The sequence below is a fragment of the Equus asinus genome, chromosome 5 (genome assembly GCF_041296235.1).
Source record: "Equus asinus isolate D_3611 breed Donkey chromosome 5, EquAss-T2T_v2, whole genome shotgun sequence".
Taxonomy (NCBI): domain Eukaryota; kingdom Metazoa; phylum Chordata; class Mammalia; order Perissodactyla; family Equidae; genus Equus; species Equus asinus.
This window is the reverse complement of record NC_091794.1, coordinates 14,189,233-14,208,217: the sequence shown is the minus strand read 5'-3', so window position 1 is coordinate 14,208,217 and position 18,985 is coordinate 14,189,233. Positions and strand designations below refer to the sequence as shown.

General features: G+C 43.4%; 2 protein-coding genes and 1 pseudogene across 6 annotated transcripts in view; 1 reads left to right on the top strand and 2 right to left on the bottom strand.

Annotated features, from left to right (window-relative positions):
- The window catches only part of PHLDB2 (pleckstrin homology like domain family B member 2), a 223,074-nt gene extending 204,425 nt beyond the window's left edge, over positions 1-18,649 (bottom strand). For 2 of the 5 annotated variants that reach the window (XM_044771614.2, XM_070508793.1), the window contains exon 1: positions 18,360-18,649. The gene's annotated coding sequence lies outside the window, so the exon portion shown is untranslated. The remainder of the gene's footprint in view (positions 1-18,359) is intronic. The other 3 variants (XM_044771606.2, XM_070508775.1, XM_070508768.1) reach the window with 3 other exon arrangements.
- Positions 4,551-5,128, bottom strand: LOC106844708 (large ribosomal subunit protein eL21-like). Its single transcript, XM_044771625.2, has one exon. It carries the CDS (start codon positions 5,076-5,078, stop codon positions 4,596-4,598), a length of 483 nt encoding a protein of 160 aa, XP_044627560.1. The 5' UTR covers positions 5,079-5,128; the 3' UTR covers positions 4,551-4,595.
- Positions 9,991-11,417, top strand: LOC106844706 (eukaryotic translation initiation factor 3 subunit F pseudogene; annotated as a pseudogene).
- Positions 18,650-18,985: the final 336 nt, after the last annotated feature.

The following is an 18,985-nucleotide window of genomic DNA, read 5'->3' as shown; positions in this document are numbered from 1 at the left end:
GGGAGGGGCACATTAGGTCATCCACCCCCACCCCCTCCCCCAGTGAGATTATCCCCCATGTGGTAGTTTATGTTTCTGTGGTTTGCAGAGGGCTTGGGCTAGTTTTAAGTAATTTTCTTCAAGGTCCTCTAAGCCAGTTTAAAATGATTTTGTGAACTAATCATTCTATCACATGCTTTAGCAAAATCTTCCACAATCTAATAAGCATCTGGATATGTTCTCTGAGAGGCAGCTTTTACAGTCTCCTTTTCTTAAATTTCAACTTTCTACCTCAAATCTCTTTACCTCCTTGGTGTTTAAATTTTTCCCAGGCACTGAGCATTTGACTCAGTCTTGCTCCATAATCCGCCAGAGACTCTTTAAGATTCATGATCTGTGTCTCCAACGAGAGGTTTTACAAAATGAATTGAACATAAGGTGGTAATAAATAGGTCATCAAATGCTCGAGGGTTCCAGCTTGCCTTGTTCTTTGTTTTTAATTCAGTCCATACAAGGTATCTTTTGAGGGTCCATTACGTGAAAGACACTGGGCCGCAGCTCTTCGCATGAGTTTCTCTCTCTGCTCTGCCCTGGGATGATTAATATTGTCTTACACACACACCCTCACACTCGCATAAACATCTTTGTCTCCATCTGCGTTTTTTTTTTTTTACAGTTAATACTTGTTTAATGTTTTATTTTCTGAAATTACAAGGTTGATTAAGAATAGTTTTCCCCAAACTTCCCATTAAAAATAATCACCTGGGCATTTAAAAGAAATATAGTTTTTTAGACCCCCTACGCCAATTTAAAATTGTTTAAATATAAATAAGAGAAGGCCTATATGTTCCTGGGCATATATGATTCAACTGGACTGAGGAAGGGAGCGGACGTTTTGTTTTTAGGAGGTTTTCCGTATGATCCTTCTCAAGAGATAAGTTTAGGAAGCACTGGAGTAGGAGATGATCCCCTGGTCACTTCCAACTTTAACACATGATGCTCCAGACGATCTGGGTGGCTTTCTCAGAGGTCTGAATTGATAAATCACATCCAGCCTCTTAACCTCTGGCCCTGACGTGTGCCTGCCTCCTGAATCTCCATCGCAGCTCTCTCTATTATTCAGCAGGTCGTCATGCATTAACTTGCAGAATTTCTTCAACGCCTCAAACTTTTATTTAAACTTTTAATTTTACTTAACGTTTTGAATTTTTTCTTCGCTCCTACTGAGACACGGAGACTCCTCGAGAGGAGGGGCAACGTTTTTGATATTTCTTTTTAATTTTCCTTTGTGTTCGCACAGTGCTTTACATTCAAATGAATGAGATTTTATTTCTAATTTCATTTTCCCTTTAAATAATATTATTTTGCTGCATGGGTAAAGAATATATCATTTCATTCCATATATCAGGAGGCGTACGATTTAAGACCCCTAGTTTTATCCTAGCTGGTGCAGCTGTTAAATACTCATATAACTGCCTAATCCTTTATGAAAACTTACTCGGACAGCTGCCTTGATAATATGCAGTTTCAGTAACAGCCTCTGTTGAGGAAAATAATATCCCATTGTAGTAAGTCTCACAGATTAATGATGTTTCTCTGCAAAGAAATGTCTAATGGACAGGAGTTCTCTAAAGTGGGAATCCAGCTATGTGCTAAAAAAAAGTCACCCTTAATTTCTACCATGAGATGGGAGTGTATTCTTTGGCGTTAGCAACTATTGGTATCTTTGTTGTACTAATGGTTTAATTAGACTGTTTCAATGTAGTGGAGCAGCTCTTGAAAGCACTTTGAACAACGATACTATTGTGAAAGAAAAACAGCTCTTTCATTGAGCCATTAAAATTATGGGGTGGGGGGAATGGAAAAATACCCCTGGCAGCATATTTTTTCATTCAGCTGTGACTTCTCCAGCCTGATCACCAGAAAGCCTCAAGGTTTAGCCAGCAGTTCTATCTGGATTCTTGTAAAATTAACGTAGGTTGACAAACTAATTAACACCGCCCCCCCCGCCCCCCGCAGGAAGTTGTAAATGTCAGGGAGACTAAAACAAACATGGGAAATGTGTTGTAATAGGGCAGTGTACAATTGAATCCAATAAAACATAAAAATCTTGCTTACAAATATCATTTAGTGCAAAGAGTATCAACCAACAGTTGATATTATTTTTTTATAGGTACCTGCGTCATCTTTCACACACCGCTAAAACGGATGTCTTTGTTTCCCGACAGATCTTTTTTTTACCAGAATTTACCAGACATCTGTTTGGTTCTCGAGTTAAGTAGTTGAGTGGTTTTGCACTATCACAGTTTAAAATCTCTTTCAAGAATTCATGAAATAAGCATCTTACATTGCTGTTGGTTAATTACGTTAGAACATTCCGTCTCCTTGAACTTATCCTCAAAATGGATTTATTTTTCGAATGAAAAAGTCTCACAGGTAATCTGAAACTTACGTCCCAATAGAATTTAACAGAAAAGACTCCTCAGCCTTGTCCAAGTTTATTTAGAAGTTCAAATAAAAACACTCTAAAATTTTAAATGAGAAAATGAGAAACCCGTTTAAAGTCTGACTTTGAAAGAAGTAGGAAATATATATTATGTAAATATAATTAATCTAACAAGTATTCTCATTTGCAAACTGCTCAATTTAACAAGAAAAATGAAGTGACTATAAAGAGGGAGAGGAGTCTGCTGTTCTGGTGGGGCCTCACAAGGTCACCAAGTGAAATAGACTTGCGTCATTTTTGCCTGCCCTGCCTTCCTATGTTGGGGAAGCTCAATAAGAGGACCAAAGTCCAAAGGGCCAGATGTTTCCTTCCCCAGCTCCTAGACCACTCAGGCCACCAGCGACATTTGCCTGAGATTTTGAGCCTTCGCTGAGGAATGCAAATGTCCAGGGGGCCTTTAGAGATTAAGGTTGGAGCCACTGAGGGAGGGTAGAGTCCAGGTATGGTCCTTGGAACAGTAGCTGGTGTGTGGGGTGACAATACCAATGGCAGCATCTTAAACAGACTGTCCTGGGTGCCATCTGGGCTCTGTTTTGCCCCAGGTGTTTTCTTCCTGTGCTTCTGTCCAGCCTTCTCAGCCACTCTGTGAACTATCTGACATCCTTCCGATCAGTTCCTTTTCTGCTTAAAGCTCTAGAGTCGGTGTCTGTTTGTGGAACCAACAACCCTGACTACAACACCAAGGTTTAAATCTAGCTCTTTTGGACCAGAATCTCCAGTGTGTCCACGCGCCCGCAGGTGATTAGGCCCTGGGGGCAGCGTATCTCACAAGAGGTTAGTGTCACTGATGTTATTTAACTAAACTCTTCCTCACTCCAAATAAGACTTGAGATTACACAGAAAGACATAATCCAACAAGATTAAAAAAAAAGAGAGGGAAATAGGAGAAAGTGAATATAAAGGTACTGGTGCATGAGTCAGATTGCCAAAGCTATTACTGTGGAATGAGAAATGGAACTTGCAGGCAAATGACAAGAGTCAGCTCAACTGGTCCTCACCTTCTCTTCCCTGGGAAGCCAAAACAGTCAGAGGCTTCCATGGGGAGGATGATGCATATGGAGTCTGAGCAAGGGAAACCGGGCTCCCTTCTGGGGTGGGTCACCAAGTAACAGCCCCTGGGCTCCTCCGCCCTCGCTTTGCCGCAGCTGATGAGCTCCAGCTTCTGGCTCTGCAGTGCGCTTTTAGTCTCTTCTTTCAAAATGTAAATATATTTGGAAGAGAGACGACATTAAGTCATTTACTTTAGCAAAGTGTTTGCCCAACTTCAGTTATTCATGTATAATCTTCACGATTTTGCCATATTCATAAACTATCTGTCTTATTATATTGCTTTTTTTATACCTAAATACCTCCAATACCTTTGTTCTAAATAATATGCATGAATGTGAAAGTTTGCTATGCTATGTACTTTTTAATACTCACGGAAATAAACCCATATATTAAAATGATTATACATCATCATCTTGCATTCTGCAGAAAGTTTATCAAGTGAACTAGGATTTTATCCTTGTTTAAAAAAATCATTCGAAGAAGTTAAGGTTTTGGAGTCCTTACCTACCAGAAAATGTCCGTATTTTGCTCTAAGCTTTGAGTTAGTCTGGCTGAATATACAACTCTAGGTTGAAGTCATGTCCTCTCTGATCTCTAAAGGCATTTCCCAACATCTTCTAACATCCTACAGTGATGCTGCTGAGAAGTCAGAAGGCAGTGTAATTTATATTCCTTGTAGGTTACTTTTTTTCCTCTCTGAAAGTTCTTATGTTCTCCTAATGTTTGACATTGTAAAACATTATAAGATTGCCTAGTTGTTTGTTTTCCTTTTTAATTGATTTCGTTGGACATGAGCCCTTTTATTATAAGCATTGTGACTTTTGAGTGCTAAGATTCTTTTTTGATAATTTCTCCCCTTCAATTTGCTGCGCTATTTCTGAGACACCTGTAAATTAGAAGTGGGACTTCCTAAATGAGCTCTCAGTGTTTGGAGCCTATATCAGTCAGAGTTTTGTCAGGAAAACAAGAGCCATTCTGTGTGTTCCCAGTAGAAAGTGTTTTTTTGTTTGTTTGTTTGTTTTTTTTTACAGCACAGAGGTCTTTTATTTTCTTTCGCCTATCATGCCATGAATTCATAGGGAATGGGTTCCAGCAGCTCAGGCTCCTTTCCATTGGTTCTCACAAAGTGTGCTTCTCTGGGTGGAGCAGGCTGGCGCTTCAGTTGAACCCAAGTACCCTTCTCTTTGGCTTCCTTCTTTTTCTGATCATTTTCCTTCACACGTTTCAGGAAGCTATCCCGGCTCTTAGAGTGCTTAATATGCTCAATACGTACATTAATTCTTTTGGCAAGAATCTTGCCCTTTACTTGTTTGTTTACAACAATGCCAACAGCATGCTGGGTAACATTGTAGACTCTTCCAGTTTTGCCATGGTAACATTTGTGAGGCATTCCTTTTTGAACAGTGCCCATTCCCTTGATGTCTACAATATCACCTTTCTTGTAGATTCGCATGTATGTGGCCAAAGGAACAACTCCATGTTTTCTAAACAGCCTAGAGAACATATAGCGGGTGCCTCTCCTCTTGCCCTTTGTGTTGGTCATTTTGGCGAATTACTGGAAGATGGCGGCGCCGGCCAAAAAGAAGTAGAAAGTGTTTTAATACAAGAATAAGCAGTGGAAGGGCTCGAGGAATGAAAGCTTCTTGAACTGTCACTGGTGAGTTCCGTCTGCCGTCCCAATGTGCATGGTTCTCTAGATGGGCGCCTGGAAGCTGCTGCAGACCTCACATGCACCTTCTGCCTGTATGTCTGCCTGCAACAGTCTTGGTGATTCTGCAGAATAATGGCTTCTCTTCTGCCTTCCAAATCACAGATGCCCACTCCAGGCTCTAACCTGAACCATGTGGGAGGGCACTCTGGGAAATGTAGTTCCTGTTTCTTTGCGATGCACAGAAGTCCTCAGTAGGGGTGGCAGAGATGCCAAGGTGACAGAGACAATCCAGCACAGAGCCACATTGGCTGCGTGCATGCCCTAAAACCACCACATACGAGCCATGTGGCCTGGGCCAAATTTCTTAGTTTCTTAATGCCTTAATCTCTCCAACTGTAAAGAGGTAATAGTATTACTAGCTACATCACAGGTTTGCTGGGAGACTGATGGAAATCATGCATGTAATGGATGTATTCAAGTGCTTTTAGTATATGCTGACTACTCTAATTTTTATTATTACTATTTAATTATCTTTTTTTATTACTTTTCTACCAATATCCTATTCTTTCTTTTTTTGAGGAAGATTAGCCCTGTGCTAACATCCACCACTAATCCTCCTCTTTTTGCTGAGGAAGATTGGCCCGGAGCTAACATCCGTGCCCATCTTTCTCTACTTTATATGTGGGACACCTGCCACAGCATGGCTTGACAGAAGTACATAGGTCCACGCCTGGGATCCAAACCGGCAAACCCTGGCCTGCCAAAGTGGGGCGCACAAAGTTAACTGCTATGCTACCTGCCAGCCCCAGTTTTGCTCTAAATTTTGAAAAGTTTCTTCATTATTTTCTAGTCTATCGATGTTTTTATGACAATAATAATTTTAATCACTAAGAGAACTTTTTTTATTCTGGCTGTTCTTTTTTAATAGTGTGTTCTTCTCTGTCATAAGTTTATTCTTTTTTTTTTAAAAAAAATACTTTTATTTTGATAAGGTCTTGGGAAGATCAAGAGGCAAAGTCTTGGGTCTAGTTTGCCATTTTGCACAGAAGCTGACAGTATTGAACCAACAGTCAGCAACTCTGCCTTCGTTGTGAGTCAGGCAGTGTGCTAAGAACTCTGCTTTCACCCTCCCAGCTAATCCACCCCAATCTCAAGACATAGGTACTAGTTTTCTCCCCATTTTCAAAGATGAGATAACTGAAGCTCAGGGAAGTCACTTGCTGAAAGTCACACAGCTAGTAACTGGCAGAGCTAAAATTTAAACACAGGTCTGTTGGTGACAGAGTTCAAGCTCTGAACCACTGTTGCTAGATGGATCTCATCATTTTAAATGGCTGCATAGGATCCTCGTGTGTGTGTACATACAATCCCTCTCTGATGAACACTTATGCTGTTTTCAAAGTTTGCTGCTCTGAACAAGCCTTGCATACATATCCATGTACTATGTGTACTACACAAAAATTTTAACGCACTCTTCCTTTATTGTCTAAAAGTAAGTCCTAAAAGTGGATTTGCGAAATTAAAAGTTACCCACATTAAAACAGTTTTATGTGGTTTGACAAACTGCCCTTAAGAAAGAGGTGGCAGCAGCCAGCCTGGTGGCGAAGTGATTGGGTTTGCACACTCTGCCTTGGTGGCCCAGGGTTCGCAGGTTCAAATCCTGGGCACGGACATACACACTGCTCATCAAGCCATGCTGTGGCAGTGACCCACACACAAAATATAGAAGAAGATTGGCATGGATGTTAGCTCGGGACCAATCTTCATCACCAAAAGAAAGAAAAGAGAAAAAAAGTTTGCAGCAATTCACACTTCCCTCATGGCAGTGTGTGAAAATGTCTGTTCCCTACATGCTTACCAATACCTGATGTTACCCAGTTTTTACCAATCTCATAAAAAGGAAATGCTATCTCACTGTTTAAAGTTGCTATTATTTCTTTGTTAGTGTGGCTAAACAGCTTTTCATTTGATTATAGGTCATTTACCTTTCTTCTTTTGTGAATTACCAGTTTGTTTTCTCCCCACCTTTCTGCTGGGGTGTTGCCTCTAACAGGTACAGATTTGTAAATACTCTTTAGCAATAGTAACATTTAGCTTGTTATTTATGTTGCAAATATACTTTTCCAGCTTACTGTTTCTATTTTTTACTTTTGCTTATGGTATTTGTAAAAGAAGTTTTGAGCATTTATGTAGTCAAATCTTTCCTAATTAACGTTTACATATATTCTTTCTTTCTGTGGGTGAAAGAGTGAAACCAACGTGAAAATTGGACCATTATGAGTTTGATTTATGATCTGAGTTTCTAAGAGAATCAAACAACTCAACAATCTCTTGGCCCAGCTGCAGGAAACAGGCGAATTGTTTAAGATGGTGAAAGTTTTCACTTACACACTAAATATTTACCTAAGCCAATTTAAGAAGGATTTCCAACCAGGCTAGGTTGAAAGCTAATAAGCTTGTCCTTCCGGCTGTGTCCTGCTTAAAATGTGAGGAACTAAAGTCAGAGTTGGGTTTGGCCGTTAGTGGAGGCTGCTGGGATGGGCACTGGCGAGGTCATTCCTGTCCTTCAACACTGAGCTTCCTAACTGGTGCCAGCAGCTGACGTCAGAGGCCCTCACTCCTGTTTCTCCAGTGTTTTGTTCTTTGTTCTTCATTTATGTTTAAAGTTGCTCCCAGAATAAATTGAAACTCAAGTCATAACTGAGTAGAGATTTATAACAAGACTGTTCACCAGGCAAAAGCCCTCAGGGTTTGGGAGAGCATGAGGCTGGGCTGCAGAGAATGATTCTAAATTAAGGCTCCAGGTTTAAGGGCTGCGAATTAGGCACAGGCTCTGATTCAGGTGAAGTTCTAGTTCTTTCTCTTCTTACTTTTTAATTAGGAGGGTCTCTCTGGACCTTCCTCTTAGGCAATCAAAACTTCTTCAGCGATGCCTACCACAACTGTCTCTACTTTTGTCCTTTCTCCTCAGGATATTCAGACAAATTGCTGAAAGAAAGTAGCTTTCTCTTCAGAGTCTGAATTCTTAAAAAGGAAGGTTGCAAAACCAAATTTCCTTTTCTTCAAAACACCACTTGGATCTCAACTCCTCTGAAAATCTTCCTGAGCATCCATCTAGAACTTTCCTAGAGGGCAGTTACCACGGCCCTCCCAGCCTCACACCATGCTGCCTTGGCTCCTTCATCGGTTCATCTGCTCCATGAGATGTTGGTCTTCCTCTGGGCACAACTGTGAGCTACTCCTCTCTGTATCTATAGCACTTAGCACAGTGTCAAACATATGTTAGGCTCTCCATCAGTGTCTTCTTATTGGATCTATGTTAAAACAATGGAAAATATTTGATTCCAACCTGCTGTTATGACCTTGGCTTGGAGCAAGTGGGAATTAATAGCTTCTGATATAAATGCATGTGAAAAATAATAGTATCCCAGTTGGAGGCATATCAGATAGTGCAAAGAAGAAAAATGGTGACCCTCAGAAAATCCCCTTAGAGGAACAGCCAAAGATTAAGCATAACCAGCCACGGCCAGAGTGCATGTCTGCAGACTCGGAGAAAAAAATATGTTTGGAGAGTGGGCACAGTGCATGATGTAACCAAATAGTGCTCAGGCCGCTGTATCCAGTGATCACTTTACTCGAGTTTCATTGGCTAATCTTACTTATAAGATCGTGTAAAATAAGATGGTAATGGGATATAAAATTTAGCCTGCCAAGAGTTACTTGAAGACATCTGAAGTTCAGTATAATTAACTGACCCTGAGATTCATTTAAACGTCTCAAAAGAATTTTTTACATGCCAAAGGTTCTTGTAACTTGCCTTTTCTAAAAATGATCGAAATATGTTGTAGCAATTTTAGAGAAAGCGGTATGCTATCAATAGAAGTATTTAAGGCCGGGGAGTTGGACAGACATTTGCTAATTAATTCCAGAAATTAAATGAGTATATAGATTTTGTATAACCCACACCCAGGAATAGTCTAGACAAGAGATTTTTCTTTTTACAAAATTGATCAAATGCCTTTCTCATATTAAAATTCTTTGCATGCATTGTACACACACACACACACACCCCCTTGTAAATTATTTTAGTTCCACCACGATTACAGCAGAACCCTTGGTGCCACCAAATGCCTGAAAATTTATGGCGTGAAAGTCTCCTGTGTTCAAAATGCTGCCTCTTCTCTTTCAGCCTAGTAGACAGTGAAAAATGGGATTGTCAGGAACAGTCCCTACATCTTCTGGAAAGCTCTACTGGATCCACGCCTCCTCACTTTCATTATCCGGCAGACTCTCAGCACAGATGGGTTACTGTGGACTCCACCTCCCTTGGCCTTCAGAAGGCACAGCGAGGACTGTGGTGGGTGCATGTGCCGCCAGATAGTGTTTTAAAAGTAGGAAAACTGGGTTCCGTGTTGCCTCGTGCTCTGAAACGCTGTTTCTCCTGGTAGAAAACTGGCGGGGCTGGAGAATCCAGTCCAACGTTAGGAATTCAGTTCCATTCAAGAAGTGAGGGTGTGCTCATGCACCCTGCAGAAAGCGCTGTGAAGGTGCCAACCGGTGCTTGTTCACCTGGCCATTAGCGTTAGAGAATGTATGAGACTGTCCCATAGTTCAGCACCTTGCTTGCTTGGTTTTTATTTTACTCAGTGGAAGCACATTGAGGTCTGTATCTGAGCTGAGTTTCACATTGACAATGGTTGTTGGAATCATGGGCCTGTGGTTCTCCAGCTTCATTCCAAGGTAGGACATGGTTGAACCATAAGCCAATCCTCTTCCTCTCCTGCCTTAACTAAGTTTGTATGGTGGTCACCCCAGGGGTGACTTGTCCTGGTTGTTTGTTTTGTGGTTTCTAAAAAGTGAGTGTAGCCAATATGGTTGAGGCGGTGTCAGTTAAGCATGATTTATCGTATTACCCATCCCTCTCCCCAATAGACTACCTAAGAAGAAGTCAACTAGGTATTAGGAATAGAGTCAAAACTGCAAAGTGCAGCTCTCTCAACAAGATGGCCACACCGACGGTACCGGCGAGTGCTCCTCCTGCAGCTCCAGCCCCAGCCACGGCTGCTGCTCCAGCCTCGGCCTCAGCCCCAGCCCCGGCCTCACCCACAGCTCCGGCCCCAGGCTCAGCGCCGGCTCCAGCGCCGGTTCTGGCCCCGACGGCGGCTCCAGCCTCATCCTCAGACCCGGCGGCAGCGGCGACTGCGACCGCGGCTCCCGGCCAGCCCCCGACCTCGGCGCCAGCCCCAGCGCAGACCCTGGCACAGTCTCTGCCGGGTCCTGCTCTCCCGGGCCCCTTCCCCTGCGGCCGCGTGGTCCGCCTGCACCCGGTCATTTTGGCCTCCATCGTGGACAGCTACGAGTGACGCAACGAGGGCGCTGCCCGCGTTATCGGGACCCTGCTGGGAACCGTTGACAAGCACTCTGTGGAAGTCACCAATTGCTTTTCAGTGCCACACAACGAGTCAGAAGATGAGATGGCTGTTGACATGGAATTTGCTAAGAACATGTATGAATTGCACAAGAAGGTCTCTCCAAATGAGCTCATCCAGGGCTGGTACGCTACAGGCCATGACATCACAGAGCACTCTGTGCTGATCCATGAGTACTACAGCTGGGAAGCCCCCAACCTCATTCACCTCACTGTGGACACGAGCCTCCAGAACGGCCGCATGAGCATCAAGGCGTATGTCAGCACTTTAATGGGTGTCCCTGGGAGGACCATGGGGGTGATGTTCACACCTCTGACAGTGAAATATGCATATTATGACACAGAACGCATCGGAGTTGACCTGATCATGAAGACCTGTTTTAGCCCCAACCGGGTGATCCGACTCTCAAGTGACCTGCAGCAAGTAGGAGGGGCGTCGGCTCGCATCCAGGATGCCCTAAGCACAGTGTTGCAGTACACCGAGGATGTACTGTCTGGAAAGGTGTCAGCTGACAATACAGTGGGCCGCTTCTTGATGAGTCTGATTAACCAAGTACCCAAGATAGTTCCTGATGACTTCGAGACCATGCTCAACAGCAGCATCAATGACCTGCTGATGGTGACCTACTTGGCCAATCTCACACAGTCACAAATTGCCCTCAATGAGAAACTCGTAAACCTGTGAATGGGCCCCAATCCTAGGACTCAGAATGGAGTGAAATAGCTGGTTTCTTTGTGGTTTGAGTCACACTGAGTCAGTCAACTGCTTGTGAGTCTAAATAAACATAGCCTACCTTTTGTAAATGGAAAAAAAAAAACAAAAAAAACTGAGAAGTGCAAAAACTCAGGGAGATTTCTATTGAGTACTACAGAGAGACACTTGAGGACCCTGCCAGGAAACCAGTGTATTCTTGCCGAATTCATGGCATTGCCCCGTCACCCAAAAAATACCAGATATCCCTTGGTGATAATAAGTAATGTTGTCTTTCCCGCTCTCATCTTTAAAAAGGGACAAAATGGGCAGCAAAGCAATGCAGTCTCTGAATGGTGCTGAGACATAAGACCATTGATGCCCAATTTCTTTCAGGGCTTTACTTGTTGGACCAGAGGTTCTTTCCATTATTTGTGAGTGGCTCTTCAGGGCCTTAGAGCTCCCTGGGCATGGGTCTGGGGTGACGAGTAAGTGTGTGAATGAAGGGCCATGCACACTTCACCAGATCTCTCAGTCATGCCTCAGAGCTTCGTGCAATTAGTGGTTCCTTTGAACAGTACCACCCGGGGCTGCTTTCTCTCATACAATGTCACAGTGAGCAAGCATTATTCTGTCCTTTTTATGGGAGAAGTAGAGCAGAGAGGAGTGAAATAACCATAGAGGTGAAAAATAAAAACTATCAAAGCTTGGAATGGAATGTCATAATTCTGTCAATCACCCTGATGACCACTCATTTCTGCAGAAAATTAGAAGGAAATCAGAGTCTCTCCAAAGAAAACTGCCCTTTCAGTTCGGGGCCTCGGGGAAGAGCTTTGATGCATCCTTCTTCCTTCTTGTGCCTTCTCTTCATTACACATAGCCTTTCATGAGGCTTACAAGAAGGGACATGAGCACAGGCACCCAGTTCGCAATAACCCGGGTGAGCAACCCTGGGCAGGGCTGCTGAGGCAGGGTGGGGCCGAGGACAGGGATGCTCGCAGGATCCAAAGCAAACTTAAAGCTCCGCTGCAGCCTTTGACCATTGTTTTGTGAACTTCAGAGGAGGCACGGATCTGTCCCTCACTCTTCCGCCTTTTGCTTATAATGTCACCCCTCCCCCTGCAAACAGACACAGTTCCCTCTGACTCTCGGCTATGTTCGGTAACCTCGGGCAAGTCACGTCACCTCTAAGGGCCTCTGTTTATTTATAGAGGGATGATAGTAGTCATGCCTGCCTGCTGGCTGGAGCTTGCATAAGTGACACACAGGGCGGCAAAGCTGAGTTTCGGGCCAGCATTGCAGCTGGACGAGAGAGCTCTGCATTTTCCCAGCTGAGTGGGCTTTTCTCTAGAAAATACTGCTGCCCAGCCTCTCCAGTTTATAACAATCATCTCAAAATTACATTCCGGAGATCTCTTTAGCAGTTTTGTATTCCCCCCAGTGCATAAGAGACAGGAATGATGGCTCCAGAGTGAAAAACCCTTTCTGTGTTTACTCTTTTAAAGAACTTTCTGATCTTAATTTTTCCGGTTTTTCAGAGAAAAATTGAAACCGAGTCACCACCAAGAAGTTTAAAAGTTGGCACCAACCCACAGAACGACACACTGGTGGCCTCAGGATGAGGACCCTATGCTGGACCGCAAGTTACAACACAACTGCATTCTGTAACAATACCTCTCATCAGGGACATTTCCATTTTGCAAAGAGAAACAAAATGAGATGTATTTTGGTAGAGAACAGTAGGTTTTGGGACGTCTACATGGATTCTTGCTTATATTCAGGATCCCATCTAGGAAGCAGAGCGAAATTCTGTGGAATCCATATGCTTGACCTTGAAGGTACATCTCTAGAACTGGGAGAATCAGAGTGAGGTACTGGTGTTCCTTGGGGCGTAGAGAAGTCTGCCACCTGTTTATTCACTGCAACATCTCTGCTTGGCCTCTGGGTTTTCTCTTCTCTTGCAACCTGCTCACGTACTAACCACAAGTTTTCAGCTGCTTACCTTGTGAAATCGAATGAGATCACCACAAAGCAGGCTCCATGGATGAAAGCCATTATTAACAAGAAATACACAACAGCTCCAGCTAAATGCACCATAAAAGGCTAGTCTTAAATAAATCCTTGAAAACATCAGCCCAGTGATGACAAAAAAAGAATTCTGCCTAGTTAGAGTTCTCTGCAGAAAGTATTTTCATATTGTTTTGGCTTCAGAAAAAAAAATACTGGGCTTTGTGGGGGTTACCTAAGTGCACAGTGAAACGGCAAATTCAAACTCTCTGAAGCCTGTCCTCCAGATACAGGGTCTTGTGTGAAAACAATCTCATTTCCATTTTTGCTTTCTGGGAACCCCTCCAAGTCACGGTGATTTGCCAGCTTTTTGTGACCTTCAGTTCCTTAACTGCTCCCAAGGGAAACTTGACCTTGGAACTGTAGAGAAGAGGGGAACCGTTTTCAAGTTGGTGTGAGGCAAGAGAAGTTCCATTCTCTCTGTTTGCTCACCGCCTGAAGCTTGTGGGTTCTCCTGTACCAAGATCTTTAGAGCCTCAGAGGTCCCAGAAAAGCGGACAAAAGGTGCGATAAAGATGCACATTAACCCAAGTAAGGACATGGACAACGAGAATGTCACATGGGATGGAGATTCAGGTGGCCAGCCTGGAGCAGTTCCCAGTGAAGCATTAAGAATAAGAAAATACTTAGTCCCCTCCTGATGCACGGTGGATGTAGGGCTCCCTCACTGCTCAGAGCATTTTAAGACTGAAATGGAATTCACGGGGCACAGGAATTCCTCCTGTAACTTTAGTTGGTTTCTACAGGGGTTGGGACTACACCCATGATGGACGCTCAACCTGTGGGAGGACTTCCTTAGTTTCCTACCACTTGGCAACTGCTCAACCCATGAGACATCCATCTGGTTATAGAGTCAACCAACAGAGGATTTGTGTGTAGCAAGAGACACCATGGGGGCTCTGTAACCCAACCTATGTACACTGTTCCCCAGGCATGCAACACATTCGAGGACAGTGGTTTCTCACCTTTCTCCTAGCAAGAATCCCTTTGATATCTTACTCTGCTCATGGGCACAAGGATTTGAAAGATTTTTACTTCAAAGTAGATTTTATTAAGTAACAATTACTGTCTTCATTTCCATTACTTAATGAAAATCTAGTTAGAGTAAGAACATTACCACTCTGACCTGATAGAATCCCAGCCAAATGCAAAGCAATCGATACGTGAGTGGGTCTCCACAGCCCAGGAACAGGCTGGGTAGTCATTTGGCATTTTCAATTTCTGAGAACAGCTTGGATGTCCCATCCCTACTATTTGCAAGCTTTAGAAATCCAGAAAGCTACTTGTGCATTAGAGAAAAAGAGCAAAGGATTTGGAGCCCCAAGACCTGTTGGACTTGTCAGCTGAGTGCTGTTGAGGACACTTGCCTTTATTGGGTCTCAAGTTTCTTATCTGAAAGGGTGTCAGCTGAACGTGATACTCCCTTACAGGGCTGTCATGAAGACTCTATAAAACCACCCTGAGAAGTTTTGATGTATTTAGTTTTCTCAAAGACAGAAATTTGACTGCAGAAATAAACTTTAAAAACTCCTGGTATAATATATGAAAAATTTGTTTCCATGTTACATTAAAATCAAATAAACAAACAAAACAATGTTTGTGAACCAGGATAAGAAAAATTTTCTCTCACAGTTTCAGAAAGAGATCAAAATGCTGACCTGTAGGCACTCGTTAGGGGGGGTGTGTGTGTGTGTGTGAGCATATGTGTGCATGTGTGTATGTGTGTTCCTGGAGGAGAGGAAAATCACTGTGATATTGAGGTTTCTGTCTGTACAGGTTCAAGAACACCTGGGGGGTGGTGTCATAAATATATGCTCTGAGGAGCCAGGCAAATAATTTAGAAAGAACTCCTTCCTTACTCTTTTACACTCAGAATGCAAGCAATGTCGATACTGTTGGTTGGTAGTTTTCCCAGAATGAAGTGCTGACAAATGTGGGCTTTGGAGTCAGACAGACCCCAACTCATATTTCACTTCATCTTTCTGGCTCTGTGACTTGGGTGAGTTGCCTAAGTTTGTTATAGGAATTCAACGAAAAAATGCAGATAAAAAGGGAGTACTTCATTTCCTGGTCATAAGACGCCCCGGATAAAGGTGAAATGTTATTATGAGTCCTTGTGTTTCAGCTTTAACTTTTTATCCTCATGTTTTAGTTAACAAAAATGACAGCATGTGAGTAAAGGTCACGCAGGATCAGCTGTGTGAGGAAAGGTACTGAGTGGACTTGGTGGTGCAATCTCTGCTTATAATGCCTTTGCTATCACACTCTTAGGTATGTATGAGGCGGGTCAGGGAAAAAAAGAAACTCTTTGTTCAAAGATTTTTAGTCTACCACATTTCATGATGGTATTTCCTTATCTTGATCTTGTAAATGCTCAGGAAGTGTGGCTGCTTTGGAATTTAGGCCAGACAGCTAATGGCATTTTTAGGATGTATCTGAACAAAAGTGAAACAGGGTTGGGGCAAAGGAAGGCTTGCTCCTGCTCATGACTCGTCTACTGCCTAAATGGCACCAACAAGCCATTTGGACTCAAGCTCATAGGGGCCTCTTTCGGTTGCAGGTACTGGGAGCCTTGATATGTTAGAATTTTGCTGGTTCCTCTCGCTTTACTCCTCTTTTTGCCTAAATCCCTTGGATGTAGATGAGTGGATATTAGCTGAGGTGAAATGAGATAGTAATTAGATTCTTGAGTTCCCAGAGAAGGATTGGGATGGTGTCATTTCTTTCCCTGGAAATAGTTCAGACATTATACTTTAGTTGAGGCTCATGAATTTGAGCCTCTGAGATAGAAAGGGGTAGATATCTAGCTTGAGAATTGCCTGAGTTTACTTAGGAAATATCCAGGCCTAGAAAGACTCCAGTGACTGCCACCACCGGGCACTTCCCTTTGCTCCCCACCTGATTCTCTCCTTACCTCCCCTCAAAGAAGGTCCAGCCTAGTCAATGCTGGCCTTTTGGTTATAGTGGTACCCAACTGGCCTCATCATGACACATCCAAGTGCCGGTGGAGAACCTCTGACTATGTTAGGCAGCCTTGCTTTCCTCAGTGACTCCTCCCCACCCCACAACTGATGCTTCTGCATGTGCTTACCTCCATGATCACATGGGAAAAGCAACAGGTTGGAAATGAGGCAGAGCTGAGTAGAATCCTGGCTCACCCTCTGACTGCGTGGATTTCAGCAAATTAAGTTCTGGGGTCTAACTTTCTAACACACAAAAGGAGTAATGTCTATCTAGTCTGGTCAATGTTATGAATAACCTCTCCCCTCTTAATATCCAATATACATGAAATGGGGAGGGAAGCTGGGTATACTCAGGGGCCACCAGTGTGTTTTTGGCCTTGAGCCAGATGCTGCACAGAAAGAATAGGTGAGACCTGAGTGTCTGCCCTGAAGGGGGCCTGCAGTATTGTGGGTAAATCTGGTCAATGCATCTGGATGCCTGACTCCCTCTCCCCTCTTCAAAGCCAGCTCCATCACTTGCATTCTCTACAAATATATTCTGGAAACCGGCCAGGCACACTTAATATTTTACAGGGCCTAATATCCTCACCGAAATCTATCCATTTTTCATAATTTTCCACCACATTCCTGGGAGGTAGCCACAGACTAACCCAAAATCACACACAGGATTTGTGTCTGGGCCACACTCGGCAATGGCCTCAATTGCTACATCTAGGTAACTGCCTGAGCTGTGAAAAATTCTGGCCACAAACCTCACCTAAGGGAATTCACTTCAGTTCCATAAATGATTGACAAAAATACTGTCAAACATTACCTTGTTTAATACATGGCCCAACCCCTTCCCTAAAGGGAGTGTAGAAAAATAGGGCCTCCCTATCACCAGGCTTCTAATAATTATAAGAGCCGGGAACCATTGCATAGACTTGACAAGTGTATGTGGTGACAAAATGACAACTGTCCTGCGATTAGAGGAGTTATTTTCAGACCTAAAGAAGAGTGGATCCTGTTCATTAAAAATAACATTTTCAGAATGTGTAGACTTGAAGGGGAAAAAATTCCATGTTTTTCGGTGATTACTTAATCTCATTCTCCCTCAAGAATCACTTAATAAGGTGTTCTATAGTTATTCTGTTTCTTCCCTGTGGACCTCCAGCTGTAGGGGAAGCTCCTTGAAAGCCACAGCTCTTATGCCTGAGGTGATATCGGGTTTCCAGTTTGTGCATGAGTCTTGTTCAGGTGTGTCTGTTATTGAGGTGGGAAGGCTCCTGGGGCACGTACTACTCTGAGCAGAATAAAAACATACTCTAGTTGGAAGACAATATGGGCTATAGCTTCAGAGCAGGGTTGTTCCACGTTGCCCTGTGTCTGTTCTGCAGAGAGACTCAGTTGGCAAGGGCTTTCCTTAGCGGTCCTCTGTCAAAGGTAGCAAACAGCCTCGCCTCAGTAAATGATTGACCTGGCTGCCCGCGGTGATAAGCTTAGGTAAATAGGCTTGATTCTGCTCCAGCGATTTCAAGACTTTTAACTCCCTAGGTCCCAAAGCAGAAAAATGCACTTTGCTCCCTGGGAGATCCTATCATTTAAGGTTGACAGCTCTCCACATTGACAGTGTGTCTGAGGAACTCAGAATTATATGCAATATGTCCTCTCTGGTCTATCTTGAAAGCAGAAAGATTTTATACAAGCCAAATTCTGGGACAAAGTCGCATTTGCAGAGCCATGACCGATGGAAGAATTTCAACAAATCACAGTGTGATTTTTTACAATGAAAGATAAAAAATTTTACAAACTTTTGAAATATGTAGAGGAACAACGATTTTTGAAGGAGAGAGAAGATGGAAGAAAAATACAGCCCGCTTTTCAGAATACCTTGGGGACAAGAGATTGAATTCTCCCAACACACAGCCACGGCTACCAGCTCTCCCTCAGTGGACCATCATGAGAGATGCTCTGGCTACAAGGATGTGCAAAGAGCTTGTTTCATGATCTTGAGAGAGGGGCCTGTGACCAGACAGATCACCTACCTTGATTGCTGCTTTCAATCTGGATTCTTCTCTCAGCTCCCTGCCCGACTCAGCAGTGATGGCCCACGACTGTTCCAATCCTTGCTGAAGAGTTTGAGATGTTGGGAAGAAGCGTCAACACAGGCTTCTACTTTTCCCTAAGCACGGAATCGAGGTGTTCCCTTCGGTTTCCTTTCCTGCTCTCTCTGGCCCCTACAGATAGTGGTCACGGCAGCAACTTGCCTGCAGCCGGGTATGTTGACAGATGTGAGGGAGGGAGGCTGCCCTGGTCTCAGCTGCCTGGTCTGACCAATCATTACCCACCAGGCCAGGCTCTTACTCCTGCTCAAACCTGACCAGAGGTCTAGGTGACAAGATCAGATAGCAGTACCGTGAGGGGCAAAAAGCAGAGTCTGTTAGCTATTGGCTATCCAGAAAAGCAATTACTTTGTAACTGGATCTGTGAAGTAGACAAGACAAGCATATGTGGAAGGAAATCTCTTTTTATCTTACTCCCTTTTATTTTAGCAATCTCAGAAGGGGATCTCAGAGGTCACTTTATTAAACCTTCCATTTAATGATGGAGTTTCTTTTAGTGAATTCCTGTCTGGTAATAATCATCTGGAAGTTCCTTGAATAAATATGGC

Bases quoted from the DNA above. Each gene is read 5' to 3' on its own strand.
- LOC106844708 (XM_044771625.2), bottom strand. From the start codon at position 5,078: ATGACCAACACAAAGGGCAAGAGGAGAGGCACCCGCTATATGTTCTCT.